Source organism: Camelus dromedarius, chromosome 12 (assembly GCF_036321535.1).
Source record: "Camelus dromedarius isolate mCamDro1 chromosome 12, mCamDro1.pat, whole genome shotgun sequence".
Taxonomy (NCBI): domain Eukaryota; kingdom Metazoa; phylum Chordata; class Mammalia; order Artiodactyla; family Camelidae; genus Camelus; species Camelus dromedarius.
In genome coordinates, this window is record NC_087447.1 from 34,029,555 (window position 1) to 34,054,147 (window position 24,593).

The window sequence follows — 24,593 nt, forward strand, 5'->3', positions numbered from 1 at the left end:
CTGAACTGGCTTTTGAGCTTCCCTGCACTGTGAGTTATCAATAACCAGCATGACTAAATCCTCAGCTCCTCCGTTGCTAGACCTCGCCACCCATCCAAGATAACGCAAAATGAGTGAGAAGGGTATGGAATGAATGAGGACATGGAAGCTACTGTGAAAACACGACGCTGTCAGCTTTGACAAATGGGGCCCTGTGAGTACTGGCCAACTTCAGATCCACTTGGGGTATCCCTGCACTGAACTCAGGGAGAAGCAAACGCCAATCAACTCCACAACCTCGGTAGCAAAGCTAAAAACTGGGGGGTGGAATTTTCTAAGCGGAATGGGAAAAACTGTTCAAAATGCCATTGTAAAGAAAGTCAAGGGGCTCAGTGGGATTATGGAAACATGGAGAAACACTGTACTGGAGATTGGATCTATTCAATTTGCCATTTTGAGGCTGAGCCCCGCCCCCCAGTTGAGAACCATTCACTGACTGCTAACAACCACACTGTGAAACTTTTACTTACAGCACAAGGTCAAAAATTTTTCCAAGAGAAGGGTGATTTAATGCTATCATAGGCAATTGTGTAAATAAATAGATAAGGAGTATGGGTCGTGATGGGATAACCAGCGACGCACACTCCAAAAAATACTTTGGAACTAAGTAAAAACCACTTGAGAGTAACTGCTCTAGGATCTGGGACTTTGTGGCCAACATACGATGATGAAGACATGACACATATGGAATGAAAGATGAGTGCTTCACGTAAAGTCTCATGAAACAAAAAACTACAAGGAGGTGGTTATTTCCTCAATCCTGGCGTTCAGCTGAGCCCAGCACTGATTTTAGTAGAAACCTGTCCACAAACCACTTCTCTGGATCGACTCCCAAAGGTCTGTGCACTGAAGGGAAGAGCCAGCCTGGGCTTCATCCGAGGGGATGCGGTTTCTGAGACTCGACTCCGTGAGGCAGCACCCACGGGGGTCTGGGGATGTACTCACCCAGTTCTTTCTCTTCTTTTTCTTTGAATCACTCTCTATGTTGCTGCCCACGCTGGAGTGGCTGGTGGCGCTGTTGATGCTGGAGACACTGTCAGAGGAGTGCTGTCTGCGGATGCGGAGGTCTGCGGACTGGGAGGTACCATTTCCTAGAGACCCAGGGCAGGAAATCAGGAGCTGCTGACTTGGGGAAGGACCCTTACACCTAAACTCACACATTCGAGGATGAGGAGGTATTTCCCAATTAGACATCACCTCCTGTCCCTCGATGCTAGTTTTAGGGTCCTCGAATAAGTGGGTGCTATGCTTTGGTCAGTTAAAAGAAGGCTCTCTCCATTTTACAAAAGTCAGAGGAGGCTTAGAGAGAATTCCCCCACACCTGCTCCCTTGAGCCTTAGACCTAGGCGCTAGAGTGTGTTCCCGAGTTGCAGCGACAGTCACCTATGTTGAGAGCACCCCCTCCTTTGCTCTGTCCGCTCCTGCTGCACCAGCCTCCTCACACACCCACAGAAATGCCAAGCCCATCTCCTCTCAAGATTTTCCAAGTGCTGCTCTCTCTCTCTGGAATGCTCATCTCCCTCTGCTCTGCCCTCCCATGTCAAGTCCAGGCTTTTTCAGGAGGCCTGATGTCTGAGGTAACAGTGGTACCAGAAATAACACTGCCCAAAACGGCAGCGAGACCGAAATAAAGTTTGCAGACAGCGTTCCTCATAATCACAGCACGACACTGGCCATCTGGTCTTTAAGAGCACTGGTGCCAGGGTCAGATCTGGGTTCTGGCCCCACACTTCTGTTTCTTACATCCTATGACCTCAGGATGGGACTCTCGCCTCTGAAGCCCAGTGTTACTCTCAGCACAAAGTGAAGAGGACCCGTATCGCACACGTAAGGGTGTTGCGGAGAGAGAACGGGATAATTAAGTAAGTGCAACACTGAGCGTGGTGCCGAGAACACAGCACAGGGGTTAGAACAAAGTGAGTGTTCATAAATGTTAGCTCTCATTATTACCATTAATATCATTTTTGCTGGAGGTAACTCATCCTCAGGCTCACCTCTGTACCCGTGCCCCCCAAGGAAGATACACAAGGACACAGCAATTTCCTCCGAAATATTTTCTGGGACAAATGAGAGACAAACCCATTTCAGGTTGCCCCACATCAACATGTGAGTATCAAAGCATTCGTGAAGTTAAGGCTGTGAAACACTTTGACATTTTGCCAAGAGAAATACATTTTCTTCCATTTTTGAGATGCATCAGAGGAGAGGGCGAGCTGGAACAGCTGTCTTCCTGGAGGCCGGAAGGAACTGGATTAAGTGCTTTCCAGGACCTGTCCGAGTGACACGGACACCCACCCTCTGGCAGGGAGGCTGCATCGTACGTTGTCAGGGGAGGGTTCCTACGGGCGGGCAGGCAGCTGGTCTGAAGGCTGTTTCTCTGCCGTTACCTTTGCAGGTGAGCTCCGGGGTGTTAATTACTCCATTAATGGCCGCCTGGGCAGCTGCATTCTGCTTCTTCAACAGCTCAATGGTTTTTCTTAACTCATTCAGTTCTGAATCCTGAGGAACAGAAAAAAGTTACCGGTCATTCCCAAATCATTCCATATAGTTTTCCGCTGAAGTGCAACTCAGTGTCAACTTAGAGGGGAGAGAACCTTTGTCTCAAACACTAGGTTGGATCAGTTTTCAACAGGCATCCGTGAGCAGCCGAAAGCAGCAGGAACAGGAGTAAGATCTGTTGCCGATGGAGTGACCACCACTCCGTCCAGGACGTTTCTGTCATGCAACAGATCTACTCTTTCAGATTTAATTCCTACAGTTCAACAAGTATACTAAAATCTATACAACTATCTGGAGTCCAAGAGAACAGTGTTTTTAGGTCTGTTGTTAATTCCAAGCGGGGAGGGAAAAAGCATCCTTTCTGCTTTACCTTCTGCTCAGCCGTCATGGTTAAGCTCTGGAGCCTGATTGTCATGTTTCCAAGACTCTGTTCAAAGGCTGCCACGAGGTGAGCCTGGAGAGGAAAGACATTTCCCTTACGTTACCTTCAGTTATATTACCTCGCAAGGCAGGAGCGCCAGGTCTTAAGACTAAAATCCGCCCGGGGCCACGTGTGTGAGCCTCCACCTACTTCTTCCGCCTCTTGAGCCCCGCTCCCCACGACTCTTTGGGATCCGGTTCCTGGAGGCTTTCATGTCCTCCAACGCCCTGGGCTCCTTCCCACCTTAGAGTCTTTCTGCACACTCTCCTCTCTGCCTGGGCTACTCTCCTCCCATCTGCTTCTCTAACTGATTTTTACATATTCTTCTCGAGAGCTCTCCGTGCATGAATTCATAACACCCCCAGGCGGGGTCAGGTCTCCACATTCACTCTCTAAAGCACACTGGGTTGCCGATCTGTACTTCGCAGTATCACACGCAAAGTACTTGTGATGCTACGAAGTCTCTTGTGATGGCTGATGTTCGCCTGTCTCTACTACACGGCAGGATGACCTTTTGTTTCCTCAGCACCAGGCTCACAGGAGAGGCTCACACTGAGCCTGTTTGCAGGATGAATGAACCAAGTGGAGTTTGCTTGTTATAATCCTGGTTAATAAAAAGCCACTAGAAGGCCCACCTGCTACCTCCTTAGAGAACCCCCTGTCCCCCGGGCAGTTACGACTTTCCCTGGGGCCCCCCTGCACTTTCATACACCTCTATTAGAAGATGGCATCAGAGACACCGTTATTTTACTATTACAAAGACGGTTTTTCAAATGCTGCCAATTAGAGTTAAAATATGCATCCAATTTTCAGAGATGTTAAAAGCATGAAAAAAATGCATATCTTAGAATTGAGAACCGTGATTGTTCCCCGTCTGCCCCTTTCTCTGCAACCCTCTTTAAGGGCAAGATGCAACTCTTTGTCTTGACACTAAGCCTTCTTCCTTCTTCCACAGAGCGGTAGGTGAAATATTAGTTGGTTGACTGAGGATCCTGATAATATTGTTGACACCCAGGATAAAGAGTGGACAAGTCATCTAAGTCTACTGGCCTCAGTTTCTTCATCTATAAAATGGGGGCCACCTGTCTATGTTCCTCCCAGGGTGACTGTGAGCACTGAATGCAACAACATAGTTGAAAATAAACTGTTAAGGAACTGCAAAATGTAGAAATGACTGGAGACCGTGGGGAAAGGAAGAGGTTTGGGAATGAAAAGTGACAAAAGATGAGAACATAGGCGAGGTGAGGTGACAAAAGATGAGACACCTATGAGAACACAGGTGCAGCGAGATTGAGAAAGGGTTCTAGGAGCTGGGTGGAAAGATACTCAGAAGGTCACGGGAGGAATCAGAAGGGCCAGCAGGATACTTGAGTCTTGAGAGAAGTGAGATCTGATGGTTCTGTAAAGTTCTAGAGGAAGAGGTGACTGATGCAGGAGTGAGGGAGAAAAGCGGAGTAACTGTGTAGGGGAGGGGCCATCGCCCTGAGCTGCGAGCTGGGTCTGGGTCAGGGTCAGCGGACATTTCTGTTGGAGGAGGAGAGACTTGAGGAGTGAGTTACTCTGTTACTAGACTTCATCAGGCCGGAAGAGTTAAGGGTAAGACATCTCTAGGATCAGCCGTTGAGTCTCTTTCCCGATAGCCGTAGGAGCTGGCAGGAAGCAGGGGCTCTTGTGATAGAAATGTTAAGTGGACTGGTCAGTTTCTTTCCGATGGCACATCCTCCCTTCATTGAAAATTGAGAAAATGCCTTTGTGATTTAAAATACAGAGATACGCTTTAGTCTGCCCTGGAAAATGTGGCAAAACTAAAGCCAATCAATTCAAGAAGGCACATAGAAGATGAAGGAAGCGAACCAGGACAGGGATGTGAAAAAGGACAACGGACACCCTTGCCTTTCCAGGGAATGACAAGGTCAAATTTAAATGACCGAATTTCCATGTATTGCAATTCTTTGTTTGATTGCACCCAAGATTCTCTTTGTGGACATTCCTAATTTCTCTTCAGGTTAAAAAAAAAACAAAAACCTGACCCCATGAAGACTGCTATGAAGAGACAGTTTTTGCAAATTCAAGAAGAAACCACATTTGCTCTGAAGAACTAGAGGATCACATTTTGCTGCCGAGCAAAAGGACTTGGGGTCCTGTGTGCAACTTTAAAAATACAGGCTGAGAGGCTGTTCCGAGCCTGGTTCAGAGCCACAAAACATCCCTCACGTCAAGCACCATTCTCACATTCCCAAGGAAAACAAACACAAGTGGTAAAAAAACACCCAGAGAAGGTGGCTTTGAGTAGTCTGTCCTAGAAAAACAAACACAGCTTGGCCTGTGAGAAAGATGGCAGACAATAAAACATGCTAGCACTGCTGGCCGTGTGTGGCAAGACTAAATGTTTACTTTAAAACAATACTGGATTCAGTGGCTTTGGTGAAGAGCAAAACACACTTCTGGAATAGTAATAATAATGTAAGGGGTCTCCCTTATTCTTCTGGAACAGAGAGGAGAGTTCCAAATGGTCTGATGTAAGGTCCCTCGGGGCAGCATGTGGTCATCGGAGGAACTGATCCAAGTTCATGGATAATTAAATTAATTACTATTTTCTGATTAGTACAGAGCAGCAATTGACAGCTGTAATTCTTAACTAAGAGGGTAGTTCCAAGTCACCTGCTGTCCAACCTCACATGTTCCCAGGAGACCCTGGCTCACTGGGCCTGGGCAGGCTCTGGATTTGAATGGATGCATCTGGTTACCGAGAAGACAACTACCCAAGAATACCTCTGCTCTTCTGACTGGGATCTAAACCTCAAAATTCGGATCTCACAGCAATTTCTGATCTTCTTTTGATAAAGTTACTGACGGAAAAAAAGGTTAAGAAGATAAAGGATTACAAAACACATAGCAGCCTAGTATATTAGGGTTTGGGGAAAAAAATCAAAGATTTCAGGAATGCAAAAGAATGCAGGAGAATGAGTAATAATGCAAGTAGCTACCGATCACTGAGTTTGTAATCAAGGTCAAGCACTGTGCTAGGCACTTCATGTGCAGACTTTAACGTGCAATGGTTGCCTTGAGCAGACCAAGGCTCAAGCCAGGAATTACCTGGGCGAAAGCTCCAGGTAAATGTTAATTACCTTCCTAGTTCAAAGAAGGCAATCTTTCGAAGCTGCTTTTCATTTTACCAGCATGCAGGGGTCACGCAGGTCTCTTTCTGACAGGCTCACACACAGAGCCTGTGGTCTCAGGCTGGGCTGTGCACACCTGAGTAGGAAGCCCTCCTTCTAAGGTATCTTAGCACCTTCCAAAACCTCAGGCTCTGCCTTCTGAGCTTCAGCCCTGGCTGGCTCATGGCTCTGCAGCAAGGCTCCTTCATTCATAAACTAGTCTGATGGGATATGGAGATCTCTGACCCTACTCTGACCCCTCAAATCCTATACTCACACCGCAGTGAGGAAGCCACCCTAACTACCTCACTGCTCTGCTCATAGGGCTCCGCTATTCTCCGCTGGAAGCTCAACTCTCCACCTAACAGCAGAGACCTCCATGATGTGGCCTGACCCTTGCCCTTCTTCGATGCCTTCCTCCTTCCCATTTCCTTCTCCCCTCTACCCCTGGCTCTTCCCCACATCCAAGACACAGATTCTAATTACACCGAGCTATTTACAATTTCTAAACGCACCAAGATCTTCACCTTGGGCTTTTGCACCAACTACTCTCTTTCATTAGAATGCTTTCCTTCCCATGCATCCTCCCCTACGCAGCATCCCTCAGAGGTCACCTCCTCCAGGAAGCCTTTCCTGACCTCCCCCTGCCTCACCAAGGCTGTGCTAAGTGCTCCTCCTATCTATTCCCACAACCTTCACCCTTTATTTCTATCATAACAGTTATCTTGTTATAGCAAAACTGTTTTGTCTCTCTGCTGTACCAGAGAGACAGCACTAAGATGACGGTGACTGTGCTTGCTTTACTGTTGAATTCACAGTGCCCAGGGCAGAGTTGGCACTTAGACAGTTGCTGAATTGAACGCCAGTTGGCAGTGTCTCTTGAACACGTAATTGTGTATATTATAATTACAGAGCAGTCAGATATTTACTGTGGCGCCTTAGATCTCTTTTTTTTTTTCCTCTTAAGATGAAAATTTTCAGAGAAAGGGAAGAGAAAGGAACATTTCTGAGCACTGAATATATTCCAGGTACTGATCACATGACACTCCTGAGAGGTAAGTATTATCATCCCCCAATGCATGGACGAGCAAAGGCAGGCCCAGAAGTTAAAGAATTTGCCCAAAGCACAGAGCTAGTGAGTGTCCAAGCCGACATCCACACCCACGATGCTAAAGCCTGTGTCCTTTTTATGACACCACATGGCTTCTATAATGCTCAGAAGGTAGTCGTGGGCACCGCCCTGGGTCTCTACTCACATTTGCTGTCAGCTGGGTGGTCAGAGCTGAAACCTTCTCCTGGGAGGCATCCAGCTCCCGCCGTAGTTTGCGAATCTAAAGATGACAAGGGACAGAGTTACTTGCCTTGGGAGTCCACTTCCAGGTTGAGCTGGGCGAAATAATTGATAATCGATAAAGGAAATCAGCAAACTGTTCCTTACCTCTGACTGGCATTTTTCTTCTGGCTGTAAAGAAAATGGAGAAAAAATTAGATCAGCCAAGGAACAAAGAAAAGCACATCCCAGCCTGAAGGGAGCACCAGATTTGATACTTCAGCAGTCTTGAAGACTTACTAGTTTCTTTCCCAGTATACTTTCCTAGACTGGTTTAATTAATTTGACCAATCAGAAAGGCCAAATACAAACAGCATATTTTTTATTTCTTTGTTTAATTTTATTTTTTGTTGAAGTGTGGTTGATTACAATGTCAGTTTCAGGTGTAGAGCAAAGCAGTTCTGTCTGTTATTTACACACATATGTATATATTTTTTCTTTTCAGATTCCTTTCCATTATATGTTATTATAAGAAATTGAATATAGTTCCCTGTGCTATACAGCAGGTCCACAAACAGCACATTATTTTAAGAAATTAGGAAGAATAAGGAAATACTCTAGCTATTTTGGTCATGAAGAGCACTCCTGCTCTCACATGGATATGATGTTAGGGTCTGGCACTCAGGAGAAGGTGTGATGAGAAGAGAATGAGCTGGGGCAGGGCTACCAGATTTAGCCAATAAAAATACGAGACACCCAGTTAAATGTGAATTTTTTTAGTTTAAGTATGTCCTGTGCAATAGTGGAGAAATATTAATGCTAAAAAATTGCGTGTTTTTATCTGAACTTCAAATTTAACTAGGCATTCTGTACGTATCCTGGCAATCGTACCTGAGGGGCGGGGAGGACCGCTCACAGGTTAACTCTGCCCCATTGTATCCCCCCTCGCATCTCCCTGGGGCACCGCAGCAGAAACAGTAGCTGGGCAGGAGGGCTCCCCCAAAGTGAGGGGGGCCGGGGGCGCCTACCAGCCAGCCTGCTGCCTCCCCAGACTGTAAAGGATGAATGTGGCCTGCACCTTCCTGCTGCTCTATCTTGAGTCCCCCAGTTACCTGTGACCCTGGGGAGTAAGGACGAAGCCTGTAGGCCCTCTTACTGGCAAAGCCATCCATACGGGGCCCTGGGTCTGTGGTGTCACAGCAATCTGCCAGCCAGAGACTACAAGCCTACTTACCCCTCCCACAGGGGGAGCCCACAGGGGAGGGGGGAACCTGCTGCAGGGGGAACCTGTCATTCTCTCTCCTGGAGTTCCCGTGGGGGCCGTAAAAGAAGAAACCCCAACCCCGCAACACACACATTCTTGGGAATGCTGGAAATGTTCCTGCCTCTGTCCACACTCCACCATCTGTACCTCCTGGGGTGGAGCAATGATTTGGGAGCCAGGTAGGTGAGTGAAAATCAGTAAGGACCCTGTTTTGTCCTTAAGTCCTCTCTGTGTGTCCTAATCCAATTTTATTAGTGATAAACCCATTGTTTTTAAAAATCAGCACCTGACTCTGGCGTCTACTTCTCTGTTAGTTCAGAATGCAGAGGGGTATGATTCGTTGGGCCCCACAGTCCCTATACCCATCAGCTGGGACAAGAGGGTTGCTGTTTCCTGTCTGACCTCCCTGTACACGCTGCTCCCTGCTGCTCTCACTCCTGATCCTGCCCAAGAAGGCCCTCCCTCCAGGCCGGCTTCCAATCACAGCAACTAATTTTTAGGTACACTGTAGCCAAACCAGTTAATCCTTGCAGTAACTCCACAAAGTAGGTTTGTATTCCTTTTGAGGCTCTGAGAGGTTAGGTATCTTACCTAAAGTCACACTGTAGGACAGTCTCCTCATCTAAGAAGCACCTTCAGGAGAAGGTTGGAAGATGTCCTCAGATGTTCTTACTCTTCCCTCTCTGATAATTTTGAGCCATCCCTTTTGGTCTGTCTGCCTGTCCATCAATTCATCCCTATACCACCACCTATTAAATATTTATTGATTTCCTATTATGTGTCAGACACCGTTCTAAGAACCTGAGATATAGCTGTGAACGTAACCAAGTCCCTCACCTGATGTTGCTTACATTCTGGTAATAAGAAATAGCATTTATTGAACACTTACTATATGCCAGAGACAGTTCCAAGACTTTTACATTCATTATTCATTTAATCCTCATAACAACCCTTTGAGAAGGTACTAATCTAATGTGCCCGTGGTGACAGCTGATAAGTGGCAGAACTGGGACTGGATCCAAGGTAGTCTGGCTCCAGAGCCTATGATCATAACCAGCCCATTCTCCTGCTCTTTGACTAGAGCTACATTCTCCTGGAGGCCTTCCAGAAATAACCTGGCTTCTGAGTCTGATCCAAAAGAGACAAGTTCTTGGTGATAAGGTCACAGCTATCTGCCATGTGGGAGGCGAGTGGAGGTCTGTTAACTGGCTGAACCATCCACCGAGGGCCAGCTCTACTTCTAAACACTTCCGTCAACAGGCCTAAGGCTCCTTCCCCAGGCCTCTGTCACTGTCTGTCTCTGTGCCCACCTGTTTCTGGGGTTGGGCCCCTGTTCTCAGCAGCAGCCTGGAGGAATCATGTGTTTTTTGTCCTGACTCCAGGTTCTGCTGCTCTTCTGCACATCTGGGAACTCTGAGTGAAGCTCCGACCTCCCTCCACTCCAGAGTTCCTCTGGGAACTCAACTGCGGCTCCCTACCAATCAAGAAAGCAAGTCTGATGCCAGATGTGGCCTCTCCAATTTTCTTCTGTTCCAAGGGCTGGCCATGACTTCTCCATGGCACTTGTTAAGCATCAGGTCGTCTTGTCTTTCCTTCATGATTAAAATTATAGGCAAATTTCAGCCCAAATGAGCATTCTTGAACATCTAAGAATTACAGAGATTTCAGGTGGGGAAGAGCCTATTATCATCCAGTAAGAGCCTTTAAAACACTCAGGTGTTAAATAGACTCTTTGGTCTGGGCTGGTGGCAACTAAAGAGACTCCAAAGATCTCATTTTAAACAACAAATACAAACTTGTTCACCTTACAAAGGCGCCTGGGCATTTGTTTCAGAATTTCATCATTACCAAGTAGCTGGGACTAGAAAAAGGACCACACATCAGTGCTTGGCTGTAACAGCACCTAGCTGGATTTGCAGTCTCCCTCGGATGGAGCATACCACTCCATCATGAAAACATTCAAAGGTGAGACTATTTTTTAAAGAGTCTGCAAAAGCAACCTCTATTCTCAGAGAAGGCATATGTAAAGAACAGCACAGGGGAACTTTTGAATCAGTGACCAGTGCAATGTCAGAGGTTGTCGGGACCTCAGAGAACACCTGGCCTAGCTCCCTGAGGCCAGGAGCAAATGGAGACACCCAGGATAAAGAGGTCATGTGTTCCAAGTCACGCAGTAAGGAAAAAACTATGATTCGGCCTCAGGTCTCTTGCTATCCAGATAAACACGGAATTAAACATTCTTACTAGATCTTTGGTAATTTGTGAATTTACATCAAGTCAGAAAGGACAATTTCAAATTTCATGAAAATACCAGCCTCATGTCCATATACCCAGAACAAGGGCTACTGAAAGAGAGGCCTGTGGCTGCAAGAACTTCCACGGTGGGCATGTAGGGGAAGCAGCCAGGAACTGCAAGTGATGGTTTCCCGTATCTGAATTCTCACAGGTGGAGAAGCTCATGCTCTTTCCCTCCAAGGCTGGCTGATGCTGGCCAGCCCCCATTTTTCAGTCTTCTGAGAAGGGCCCAACCCCCTATCTATTGATGGGAAACCCTGGGAACTCCCTGGGAAAACACGGGCCCGGGCACTGAAACGTCTGCTGTGGCTGCGCTGCACCAGCCCTGTGAAATGAGAGTTCCATGTCCCCCTGTGCCTTCCGGCTTCCTCTTTCGTCAGCAGGCCCCTATCTCCACCTAAACTACATCCTCCGGGCTCAGCCCAGAGTCTGGCATGTACTTGCTGTCAGTAAATACTGTTGACAAAGTGAATCTAGGTTGGAAAGAACCACCTCTAGTACCCACATCACCGAGCTTCACTCTAGAGGGAAGGACACAGTGGACGCAACAGCTGAAGTTAGAAGGCCGTCTCTATGCGCCCGGAGATAATGGCTTAAATAACCCCTTCCCAAGGTTACTCTATATGAAGCTTTTACAATGAAAGCCAGGACTCTGAAGAAACTTCAGACAAGATGACTAGCAGAGGAAAGAGATATTTTGGAGCTGGAGGGGCCAGGTGGGTAAAAGCAGAAGAGAGCGTTTCTAGGTCCTTCAAATCAGACCATGTCAGCAATCACTCCAGTCTGTTTGCTTGTTATAGGTTTAAGAAAGAAGAGTCAGGCCCTGGTCTCTTCAACTTGATTCTGGGATGGCCTGTAACTTACAAGGGGCTATCTACAACGTGTCCCACTACATAGCTGGCATAACCAAACACTGAATTATTACAACTTTTGTTCTCCATGGAATTAACGGCTGAAGAATTCCCAATTCCCAATGAACAAAATGGTTTTTTTCCTGTAGGAATTCCAGAATTACAGTTTTTAAGATAGCTATGTACATAGCTATAAAAAGCATCACTGGACAAATCCAGCACCATATTTGACTGCATTTGGCTTTTGTTCAGTAGACCTCGCACCGATGACAGCTACACTTAAGACAGCTTCCTCTGTGCTGGCTGCACTCCACTCACTGCTTTACGTGCATTTTCTTATTTCATTCAAACCTACTTTGTGAACACCTACTATGTGCCAGGCCCTGTTCTAGGCATGAGGAATAAACACAGAAAAAAGTCCTTGTCCTCAAGGAATTTGCATTGCAATGAATAGGAATCTTCATAAATTTAATTCTCATTACAAACTCCACAAGGGAGTATTCTTTCTATGTCATGGATAAAGAAACTGAGGCAGACAGAAGGTTGAAAAGTGAAAGCCTTTCTTGTCAAGTCTACCCGCAGGTGGCTAAAGCTTCTTGCACATTCTTACTAGTTACCACCCAAAGCATGACGCCACTTTAACAAAGCGGCCCGCTCCTGATTTATTGGTTGGTACGTTAGAATCAATAGCTGTTTGTAAATTTCAGACCGTGTTTCCTAATGAATTGATCCCCTTATAATGGAAATACTCTCTCTAGGAGACATGCCTATATTTTATTTTTGACACATTTGATAAAGGAACACCAGCTCTCATGATCAGAGCCCCTCAGCATTGATTTATACTCACTGTAGAGTAAACTGATGACGTGCTGGAAACCAGGGAGAGCGAGGATCCATGAACTATTTAAAAAAAAAAAAAAAGAAAGAAAGAAAGAAAAGGAAAGGTGAATTATACATCTGGCTCCTATGGAGCCAAAAAGGGGGCGGGAAGGAGACACTCAGCATTAGAGAACACTACCAGGCTTGGAGCAACTTCACCTTGATCCAACCTTTCCTGGTTCGGTGACAGGTCAGTGCCAAATAAGCCATAATTTTCTATGAAAGTCACTTTTCTATTACCACATTTTCTTTCCTAATAACTTCTAAATACTTTTCTTCCCCTAACTATCAAAATGATACATAGTTACTAAGTAAAAGTTTTCAAGTACAGAGAAGCGTTAGGAAACATATTCCCTGCCATCACCTGCGTGACTCATAATTCTATTACCCAGAGGCAACCTTTACCTGCTCCGCGCCAGCATATTTTACTCCCTTCTTTTTTCTAATGTTTCCCTTTAGGTTTAGGATTGTATTGCACATATATATTTTATCCTGCTGGCATTTGTCATTTGTAGAAGCAAAAAGATGAGCTGATTATCTGGAACATAGGAGGCTGGCTGTCAGCCACAGTAAATTCATTCTAGATGACCCTGTAGGTTCTTTGTTCAATTTCTATCAAGTCTACAAAATGACAAGCAAGTGGTGTCCTCTTTTCCATTTGTGACTGGTACTTTGGGACTTAGAACCATCCTTGTGTCTGCCCTCTGCACCCCCTCCTGCCCCCAGCCAATGGAGACATTTTATGATCTGTTTTCGTGTAATTTTAAAGCATGGTCATTTCTAGGACTAGGTATTATGGGTTACTTCTCTTCTTGGGAACCAGACTTGTTCATGACATTTTCTTAGTCATCTCTCAACAGCCTGTTTGAAAGGTGGAAATATGCCTGTCGAGACATCATATTGAATGGGGCACAGCCTCCCTGACCAGGAGTGGAATGCCTCTGCTCCACACTGTGCTCTCTCCTGTGGTCTGAGAGTGGGAGGCTGGGGAGTAACTTTCCGTGTGTACTAAATGGCTTTCACTTACCACCCAAGGAGCGAACTCAACTTGGATCAGCAGCCGGCAGAAACTACCAGCCCACAGATGTCCGACCAATGGCTCAGCCTACAGCTCAGGTGACTCCACACCGTCTTCCCAATAAACCTCCCAACCTCCCATTCTTCCTTCATGTGTTCCTAGCACACTCTGAATTCTGCACGTCTCTCTCACGAGCGCCCTGCATAGTAGTCGGCCACTTCAGAGTCTCTGCCTGTGCGGTTCCCTCGGGTCTGGGATGCGTCTCATATCTGCCCGTCCAAATCTCCAGGATCAGTTCACACGGCTTCTCCTGGAGCCCTTCCTCACTTCCCTGACGGCACCTGATGGGCTTCCTCCCTCCTCTAACTCACACAGCTCCTGGCCTGGCCTTCTAGTCCTCTTCTCTCTTAGAAGATGCCAGTTGCTCTGAGGCTACCCCTGCCCGGACATTCACATCCACCTTCCTTAGCAATGCCTGGGATTCTAAGTCTTTTCCACCAACTTCCTCCATCCACGACTCACCTGGCCCACGCCCATAAAAAGCAGTTTAAGGTGTTAATGGCCAATAATGGCTTTCAGTGTTAAGATGTCCACACATTAACAGAGACCTCTCATGCCCCAACCTAGTGGCCTAATGGGCCAAGGGGAAAAGTTACTTAGACCCATGACACAGACACTTGGGGGGAAACTATATTGGAGGCCAAGTTGGAGGAAGGGATGTGGGAAACATGGAGCCTCCCTTCAAACACATCGCCCTTCCAGACACGCTCCAGAGGTCTGCGCAGGGCTGCTGCAAAAAGGAACTTTTTTCTTGTTTCTCCACCTCATACACATGCGTTCAGCGACACTGCCTTCAGCAGTGCTCCAGGACAAGCGTGGGGCCGCAGGCAGAGAGGAGCACATCTGGCAGGCTTCGGGGGGCAGTAGGATTTTTCTCTGTAATTAACTCCTCTCACTAGTAAAAAGCAACAGCAAGGCTGTGGTCCAGAGAGAGAGCCCCTGCTTTCCAGAATCACCCCCAAACTGAATGTGGCTGCCTGAATCATGCAGCTGGCTCTCCTTCAAGTGAACTGAGCCAAGGCAGAACCAGGGTCATGTGGCCAGGATACTTTCAAACGACAAAATGCATACGAGACTTGCAAAGCCAGAACAGCAAAGGCATGCCATGCATCTTCCTCCTGATACCTGGACCTCCAAAAATTTGAAGCTACAAGAAACTACAGAGATTATATCGGCCGTCTCTGCCATTGACTAATTTGAGACCCAGAGAGGTTAAATGACCTGCCTAAGGTCCTAGAGCAATCAGGAACAGGATCTGCGGACCAGAAATGTGGAGACTGCTTTGCCCTTGAGTGACCTCGTTTACTGGTTTCTGAGGGTTTTGTTTTTAGTAACGTCTTTTGGTATATTTACAATGGTTTCCTAAGGCCCTCATTCAACCTACACAGGCACAAGCTGGGACCAAAGAAGCAAAAAGTGCATGTTTGAGAAGAGCGTGCTTTCACCCTTACCTAATGCATAGGTCGGGGTGAAATCAGGAGATAGAATGAGACAAGTGGGCATATTCCAGCCAATCAAGCAAACAAATGCCTCTGCTGTCACACTTGGGAACCATATCTGTCTGTCTATCCCTACATACATACATACATACATACATCCACCCATCCAGCTTCATACTAACCAAAGCACTTTCTGCTTCATACTGTTGTTTGAAGTGATCCTCATCATCACAGAGAATTTGTAGGTAATATTCCCAGACAGGGCGGGAGTTTCTACTCCTAATGAACTCAAGAGTAAATTAAGGCCCAGAGAGGATAAGTGATGTGGCCAAGCACACACTGCTGGTCGGGAGCAGAGAGAGAAGGTGAATCTGGGCATCACACTCTAGTTCACACTCCACCGCCAGGGGCTGGGGAAGGAGCCAGTGAGAATGAGTTGCAGTTCTGATGGCTAAGAGGCCACCCTCTCAATCAGCGAAGGAAGTGTAACTGAAAACGGAGCCCATGATGGTGAAGGTTCAGGGTTTGTCTCAGGCAGGTAAGGAAGCCCAGCTGTGGCCAAGGCACAGCCAAGCGTAAGGTAGGATTGAGTAGAAAAACAGAGGGCTGAGAATCAAGCGTTTAGGACCTGGTTCTGGCTGCAAGAAGTCCCCAAGTCACTTCTGTTCGATTTTTCCATAAACAAAATGAGGTTGAAATGGTCCATGGGGAGAAGGATGAAACAAAACATGACAACTGTGACAACAGCTACCACCGATTGAGTACTTAGTAAACCCCTCTCTAAGTCATTCTGCTAACTGCCTTCCAGGATTTGCATCTCACCTAATCTTCACGTCAACCTTTGAAGGAGATACAATTACTTTCCACATTTCAGTGAACAGGAAATAGGCTCAGCAGGGTCAAACCCCTTAGCCAAAGTCACACTGCTAACAGTGGAGGTGCCAGGATTTGAATCCAAGTGTAACTCAGGGGCTAGAAACACAGGTAAGCTGCAGTACAAGATTTTTTTTATTAACAGGCTGCTCTGTTCCTGTGGATTCCACATGAACTGATTTAGATGGCACCAGCTCTTAGGGATGATTGTATAGTTCCTGGATTTTTTTTTCCCTCCAAAGACATTCATTTAAAAAATGCCTCAAGCATCTCCCTAAAGTACAGTATTCAAGTTGACTTTAAGATTGCATAATGCATCTGATAGAAATTAATTTACCTGAAAATATTTGAAAGATTGCACCTGGGCCATGCCTGTACCTGATCTACATATTTATGACTCCCACTTCCTTCAAAATGGAAAGTGCTAATTAAATCCCACAAAACCCTCACCCAAGTACTTGTGCTAATTCTTCCTAAATTTCTATCCCGCCTTCTGGCATATGATATACCTAACTGCCTCTCATAAGGAAGTTCTACTCTGTCTGAACATGAGATGTGAATTTTTTTCCCAACTGTCTCTGCAACACTGGGAGTTTACATATTCAACAGGGGAAAAAAAGTCTTCACCCAATGGAACTAAAAACACCTAACTGCACAAGCCCTATTTTGTTTTTGTAACGTAACAGCCCTGGAAGAAATAAAATCAATCCAATGCCAAATTTCCCCAAAGATGAAAATGCTACATGTTTATTAGTCTATCGACAGCAGTCCCTACCCCTTCTCCCCAAACTTGATCTTCACCTTTGTGCTTCAGTTCCATGTCACCATGAATCATCAGGGTTTACAAAAGTCTAGACATTGCTTGTGGGCAAGCACTTTTTATCAATGTCACTTTGACATCCCAGCTATTCCACAGTTGTGCTCCCTGACAGCTTGATTCCAGATGGAATAAATAAAAGCCATCTGATGATGACACGGGAATGGCCCTGGACCTTTATGAGGCGAGGTGTGCTTGTTTGGACAAGTTTCAGTACTGAACACTGCTCACTCGGGTACAGCGGGACAGAGGAGATGAATACGGCACCAGACGCACTCCCTACTCGAGCCGCCACCAGGAGGCCTGAAGTGCTCTGGGGCCACACCTGGCTCGCCTACCGACCCGAAAAATGTTCAAGACAAACTGCCTACTCCTTCACCTTAGAGTCAATATACCCTCTTACTAGTACTGCTCTGAGTGGGTATAGCACTCATTTCTAGCTCTTAAATCCAGCAAAACACTCAGCAACTCAGGCTCCACCCCCTCCTAATGCGCTGTCCCAGCAGGTCCCCATAGATGGATTTCCAGACTGGTGCCTGCTCACTGGATGTCACTGGATGCAAATGATACATAAGTCAGAATGGAGAGAATTAAGGAAGATTAACCAGGGGGCAACTGCTCTGAACTAAACTCTTAAGATTTCTGTTTAAAAGAACACTGGGCATAGCAGAAGCGGATATCCTGCATCTCTCTCTCTTGACTTATTTAGGGATTTCCTCGACAGTCACAAGTTTATTTGTTCTTTCCTACCAGGAGGACGCCGGGCATGTTCCCCCGCTCTCACAAGCACTGGGAGCAGAGGAAAGCGCCCATGACTCCCCTCTCCACCCCTACTCCATTCTGTCACTGGCAAAAAAGGTACAGCTAGGGCTATGGCCCTCGGCCTGGGCTCCATTTGCTTCGAGAGTTCCCATCTCTGGCTGGGGACTTTCAGCTGCCAGAACACCAATGCTGAAGCCGCGTTTTCAGGCTGTGATGGATGGGTCCTAACATTATTGGGTTAACAGTTATATATATTATCTCATTTAATTCACATAATTCCACGAACTGAGTACTCCCATTTTATCAGTGAAAAAAACAGAGGGGCCAAGAGGTGAAGTTAACTTGTTCAGAATCATATACCTAAGAAGTAGTGGGGCTGGAATTCAAACCGTGGTGGCACTATCGCATATCCTCCACCATGAGTCAACGGCACTGACCCCCATGTCTTACCATTCCCATCTTTGGGAAGTTTTTGGGGGGTCGGGGGGGTGTCCTTTCATGACATTTCGACTGCTCTCCCCTAACTCACACCTTGAGTGAAGGAATGAAGAGACATGAACTGAGTTAGATGGCTGGGGAGGATGCCCACAGTAGCTTTCTCCCCAAATTCTGATGAAAATGAACAAAATAGAAAAACCCAACCCCAAATATTCCCAATTAGTGAGCAAAGAAGGAGTGGGGCATAACTGAATGCAATAAACTTACCAAAAAAACTGGTGCTGGAGAAAAGAAATAGAAAATTCTGGAGCAAGGTGGAGAGGCCCAGCTGCCCACAGCCCCCCCATAGAGCCATGCAGGTGCGTCAGCACACGGAGATGAACTCTGCAGTGACTGGCGCTGCCAAGGTGGGGCACCAGCAGCTGAACCTCATGATGGATGCGTGTGCCAAGAAGCTAGGGACCAAGTCCAAGAGAGAGAAACCTAGAGTGGAACTCGGTCAACCCGAGGGTTCACCAGTGTTTTTTCAGCAGCCTCTTCCTTCAAGTTCAGCGAGGTTAAGTGAGACCCTACTCAGACACTACTTTTCAGAATTCCCCAGGCCCAACCCCCAGAGTTAAGCAGGCAAATTAGAAACTCATACCAGTGGGCTCTTAGGTCAATCAAGTGAATTCGGTATAGAGGACCATAAACCACTCTGCACAGCCCGAGAGAGGGGGAATCTCCTGGTTTGCTTACCTTCTTCAAACCCATCCCGGAATGAGCCCGAGCGGCTCATGGTTCTGCTCTTCTCATCCAGGGACATGGAGCTATTCCGGAAGCGGCTCTCCGTGTACGGGTCATACTGCCCATCAGCATTGGAGAGGCTGTGGGTCCTCAGCATGGTGGGGTTGGACAAGCTCATCTGGGTGACAGCGGTGGGACTCGCTGGAAGGACAGGAGTCAGTCAAAAGGTTGGAAATTCATGTCTCTGTTTAAATCCTGAATGGGGACGAAGAGGGGACTGCTTCGGATCAGCCACATCTGCCCCTGTCAAATTCTCTCCCTTGTCTATTTTCTAAAAGGTAGTCACATCAGCATTTGAGTTACACACTTCGAGCTAAAAATAAGGGAGGAAAGGTGGGTCAGTTCCAAACCAAGGCTCTGGGCCTCAGCTTTCCAACTTGGCACGTTCAGACAAGCTAGTGTCACCTTCCAGGCATGAGCTAATTACTCTCTGGGTTCATCTGGAACAATTCTCTCTAAAGCCGAAAGCCCAAAATAGTCCAACCGGGCTTTTGATCAGATGGGAAGCATTTGTGCGTGACAAGAAACTCTGGCCTCAAAGAGTTACAGCCGGGAAAGAATATGAATATGGGTCTCACTGCCTCAGATGGGGAAGCTTTAGTAATGGTGCCTCCGGAGCTCCAACATAAAGCGGGTGGGCGCACTTACCTTAGCTGAATCTGGCTTTCTTACTAAAATCTTGCCCATTTCTGTTGATGTTAAGTATTTCAGAAGCATGCATTCGGTTAATTAAAAAGGAAGAGCTAAGCCTTACTTGATTATGAGCCACGAGATTGTCCTTAAAGATTGAGTCTATGATTCGCAATAATCAGAAAACACTGCCTCGCTAAAGAATGAGATGAGAATGGAAAAACTACTTCCCTCTCTGTCCGTCTCAGAAGGCTCAGCTCTCATCCTGCCACCTCCATGTAATCTTCCCCAGTCATTCCAGCCAGGACTGAGCTCTCTGACTTCTCTAACTGCATGTAATACTTGCTATCTGTTCATACTCAGTTTTTTCACTTTCATGTAAAGCTTTGGACTGTTCCCTGTGACCCTATTTATGAGTCTGTGTGGGTGTTGGTCTCTCTAAAAAAGCATCCGTTGACATGTCAGCAGGGACTGTGTTACGAATTCTTTTCTGTTCCTCCCTGTGCCAGTCAAAGCATTATGTCACCGGTAGGTATTTCCAAGAATTTCCAAGGAGGCACTTCCAAACACTTGTTCAGTCAAAACCTGATCTTTATTTCCAGTTTAATAAAGTAACGAGGATGACCAAACATGGGATATGCTGTAAAATCTACTTCTTCAGAGGTCTCAGAATACGTTCTTCTCATTCCGTGGGATGGTTTGCTCTCTGCTCTAACACTGTATCAGCCACGGACAGGAAATTACTGATGAGAGAACCAAAAATGTTTCTCTCTTCTCTACTTCTTTGGCTATCACTCTCCTATAATCAAACTACATTGCTGAGGGCTGATCAGATACTGAGTGATGTGACCACCTGTCTGTGACCACATGCGTCTTTCAAAATGCAAGATAAGCTCTGGCCTAAGGCCTAAGCTCAACCCAGCTAATGACAAGTGGCTACTCACCCAGCTGAGAAAAGTTGAATCTGGTTCCGGAAGGAGAAGTCACACTGGAGCCAGAGGAAAAGGGGGAGTTGGCAGCGGTGTCCTGCAGGCCCCCTGCAGAGTGCGACCGCAACCATTCTTTTGCATCTTCCTGTGTGCGAAGCTGGGAGGTGGGAGTATACCTGGACAGACAGAAATCAGACTGGGATTAACTGTGAACAATGCTTGTGAAAATGAGCTCCCTGGAGCTGATGATAAACGTATACCAAGAAAGTATACATCCAAAGATACTGTTTGAAAAATCAGCTCACTACACCTCCTGAAACTTACGAAGTTCCTCGAAACCTTTTTTGTTACTTGGCCGTCTTTGGGGGAAAACTGCGATTCCTTTTAGTTTGGAGGGAACTACATAAAGGGAGCAAGACTGGTGAATGCTCAGAAGAGCCGTCCCTTGGCGTATCTGTAACTTGTTAATTCATGACAGTGTCATTTCAAAGCTCCCACCTTGACAGACTTGAAGCAACAAAACAAGCCGCTGTCAGAGCTTGGAGGAAGTTTTAATTAGATAGCTCATGGCATCTGCACTCAAGAGCGCAAGTAAGTGGCCATGAATCACAGAGTATCAGAAACCAGACATGTAAAGGGAGGTGTGAGGAGACCGACGCCAGCAGTAGTTGCTGCAATCCAGCATGAGACAGTCTTCTCAACAGGAACCCCAGATCACTGGGTTTCACACAGGGGAGGAGCTTCTGAAGTCACGTGATCCACCTCCTCATTTATTCTGAAGCATATTTGGTGATGATTTACTCAATGTCTCCAACGTACCAGGTGCCTTCAAAGACATTATCTCGCCAAAGCCTCAGACCCTCCCAGCAGCACAGATGCTCTTATTCCCATTTTACATTCAGAGAGGATGACGGCCTGCCTTGAATCACATGCCGAGATTTCAGTCCATATCTGTCTGATTCCCAAATGCATGCTCTTCTCACTATGACCACAGGCAGCATCTCAGGTTTCTAAAGTGCCCAAGTGGCCAGAGTACTTTGGACTTATAAACAGATTACCAGGGAGTGACTACTGATTACGTAAACAAAGGGGGGTCTTCTGACTTAGGACGAGGAGTCACTGGGGTGGCGGCACTGGATGTGTGTGTGTACAGAGTGGGTGAGCTGGAAAGGGAGTCAGGGCGAGAGGGAGCACCAAGTGCTTTTCCCATAGTATTTAATGTGAAAGTTTTCACAACAGTTGATGGGCTTCCTAGGTCACACCAATTGCCTGAATATACCTTGTCACATATCTCTATTCTCAGTTTTTAAAAAAACAATGTTTAAAAGTCAGAGCTACATCATTTTCATAGGATAGATCTGCTCCAGAAATAAACACAGAATTTCAAAATGTTAATATTCAAAGAAGTCAGCTTACTCTCAGAGCAACAGTGGGGCACTGAGTTCAAACGCATGTTAAGTGGCCGTGATTTAAGCACGAACCTGGGTGCTGACTAGCAGCCCTCACAGGCATGATGAAAACTGTTCGGTACAAAAGATCTTGCCAACTCCCCCCTCTAAGGCCACTGGGCTGAACTTCCTGCCTTGGGACGTCTGCTGGGGGCCTTTTCAATACTTTTATTTTTAGATTTTGGTGTTTGGCTTTACTCGGAGCTCCTATTGAAAGGAAGCATTGATACCTACCTCCCATTACTGTTCAAAACGCTCTGAGCCTTGAGAGCTGCAGGTTATTAACTACAGACATACATGACAGCAACGAAACATTTCATTCCAAGTTTCATGTTTTGCAAAAGCATTTAATGCTTAGTGCAGGGTGAAGCCAATGCTACAGAGAACAAGGTGTTTAGAGAGCAGGAGAAATGACAGCGGCAACCATAAGACATGAAGACCGTGGGGCAGGCGTTAGAACTGAAGTCCCTCTGGCCGGCAAAGTGAGGTGGGTGGTGTAAGCAGTGGTGACCTATAGCATCTTGTTTCACCAGGGCCAGCGCCAAGAACGAGCCATGACTTAAGAGTGAATGAAGGGACATTCATTCCTTCCTGGTTGTCTTTTCTTTCTTTATACTCCACACTGATCACACCCAGGTCTTGCTGGGCACTGAAAAGTCAATTTTCAATTAAAATATTTAGACAAGAGCAAAGTGCCTGTCTTTAGCAATTTTCTATGGGCTGAAAAATTAAATATCTTCAAATTGCGGGGAAAATCTTCTCTCCTTTGTGGGTGCCCCGGCTGGCAAATCAACATGCTACAAGTCATATCCTTTCTCTCGGAAGACAGCCCGTGGACAGAATGGTCATGGCGAAGTGATCTGTGATTAAGCCCGCTGGCCCCAGAAGTGGCAGCGACTGCCCTCTGGGCTTGCACAGGGATGCTTGTCATGAGATGGGGTGACCACAGTGAGCCTGAAAGACCACAGCCTCTGCGCAAGCAAATAAGCCAACAAATGGAGAGATGAGAACAAGCGGGTTGCGAGGGGAGCCGTTGTCCAAAGGGTCCTGCTGCAGTGGCCAAAGCGGGGACCCCAGCCCAGCCCGAACCCCGCCAGCCATGAGAGAGTCACACAGCCAAGCCCCAGAGCCACACCAGATGGCACGGATGCAAGGAGGAAACACAGATACCTGAGTCCTTTTTTAGGCAAAGTGTTCCTATCAAGGTGCGGGTCACTGTAGGAAAGTTAAAACAAACATGAGAACTTCAGAGAAGCGCAGGGAGAGCAGGCAACGTGAGGAGGGAAAGGCTCAGGAGGGGCCGAGAGATCTGGAGGAAGAGACTCACTTCACCAGGGAGCGCTCCACCGCATGCAACACATCCACAGCCTCGGGAAACGGAGGAAACCCGGGTCTGCGCTCACGCCCGGGCATCCTCCACCCCAGTCACCAGGAGGTCTGAGCCACTCAACCCCAGTGCCTCTTCCTTTGCCACAGGTTCAAAGCCAAACTTGGGGGCCGCCCCGACCTGGAAGCAGAGCCCATGCCGTCCGCGGCCTAGTCGCCCAGCTGTACTGCCACTGCTTCTCGGAGAGAGAGATGTCAGGCTCCCCGCACCCCTGATCTGGCCCACCCCCAAACGCCACTGGCGATGACTTCAAGTGACAGCAGGGACTTGTTGGAGGGTTTCAAGAGGCCAGCAGTCTGCATTTTTGGAATTCATCTGAAACAAGTGAATTCCAGGTCCCTCTCAGTTTGCGAGGCCCTCATTGGGCGTAGCTAGGGGCTGAGCCCCCTGGGCAGAGTCAGGGCAGGTTACAACTTGCTGGCTGATAAAGTCAAGGCATTTGGATTTCCAAAGAGCCAGGTTTAAAGGCTCGGTGTGCGTCTGACAAAAACAAAGTTTTTGCCGTTGACAAGGTGAAGAGGGTTTTCATTAATTTTGTTTCCTAGCATGAAACAACGTCTGCTTATTATGTTTGGCCAAGACATGGCTCTTCCACAAATTTAAGGTCAGTGTTCATTTCTGAGGCCCGCCCACCCACAGGGCAGCTGGAGGCCAGCGAGCCTCTTTGTTTGTAAAACCTCAGCACTGTACACAGTCTGCTTACCATCCCAGGAAACGGGCACACAGAACACCACAGCCTGCGAGATACAGAGCCAAACTGCAGCAGAGGACTCAGAGACAGAGAGAGCCAGCTGCGGAGTGCGGATGGGGGAGACATAGGCGAGGGCCAAGCCACGTGGTGGGTGGGAGGTCACCTCTGGGGGGCAGGGAAAGAGAGGAGAAAGGGCAGGAAGCTGGGAGCTGGGAGCAGGAGCATGCCACGGGGACGCGGAGATGCGAGTGAGAGCTTCTGTTGCCCGCCCACGTCAGGTGGCAGGTTTGAGGTTCCTTCCCAAGCTGGGGAGGAAGGGGCCGGCCCAACTCCACCTCTCCCCCAGCCTTGTGGATGGCGGAACAGCCCCTCACTGGCATGCCTGGGGGGACACAGAGTACACTGGGGCCACAAACACAAGCAGAAGCCTCAGGCCAACAGCCTCACACAAAACATCCGGCTTGACACAGATGGGGGTGGAGGACCCTAGAGGCTCAGTGGGGTCCCCAGCCTACAGTAATGTCATTACCTGTCCTGTTTCCTGGGCAGAGTACTTCTGCAGAACTTAGGGCTAGCGGCAGGGGAAGAGAGAGGGCTAGAAGGCCGGCAGGTAGAAAACAAGAGAAGGAACATTAGATT

At 47.3% G+C, this 24,593-nt stretch overlaps 1 protein-coding gene across 9 annotated transcripts in view; it reads right to left on the bottom strand.

Annotated features, from left to right (window-relative positions):
- NAV2 (neuron navigator 2) overlaps window positions 1-24,593 on the bottom strand; it is a 690,497-nt gene that overhangs the window by 35,498 nt on the left and 630,406 nt on the right. For 7 of the 9 annotated variants that reach the window (XR_010383379.1, XM_064492508.1, XM_064492507.1 and 4 more), the window contains 10 exons: window positions 24,484-24,549; window positions 23,047-23,091; window positions 20,444-20,604; window positions 18,822-19,010; window positions 12,645-12,697; window positions 7,556-7,579; window positions 7,374-7,448; window positions 2,909-2,992; window positions 2,427-2,538; window positions 985-1,130 (listed from right to left, as the gene is read on the bottom strand). Coding sequence is in view for 8 of the 9 variants with exons in the window: in XM_064492508.1 (XP_064348578.1) it covers window positions 985-1,130; window positions 2,427-2,538; window positions 2,909-2,992; window positions 7,374-7,448; window positions 7,556-7,579; window positions 12,645-12,697; window positions 18,822-19,010; window positions 20,444-20,604; window positions 23,047-23,091; window positions 24,484-24,549 (955 nt within the window). In the remaining variant the exon portion in view is untranslated. The remainder of the gene's footprint in view (window positions 1-984; window positions 1,131-2,426; window positions 2,539-2,908; window positions 2,993-7,373; window positions 7,449-7,555; window positions 7,580-12,644; window positions 12,698-18,821; window positions 19,011-20,443; window positions 20,605-23,046; window positions 23,092-24,483; window positions 24,550-24,593) is intronic. The other 2 variants (XM_031459883.2, XM_031459891.2) reach the window with 2 other exon arrangements.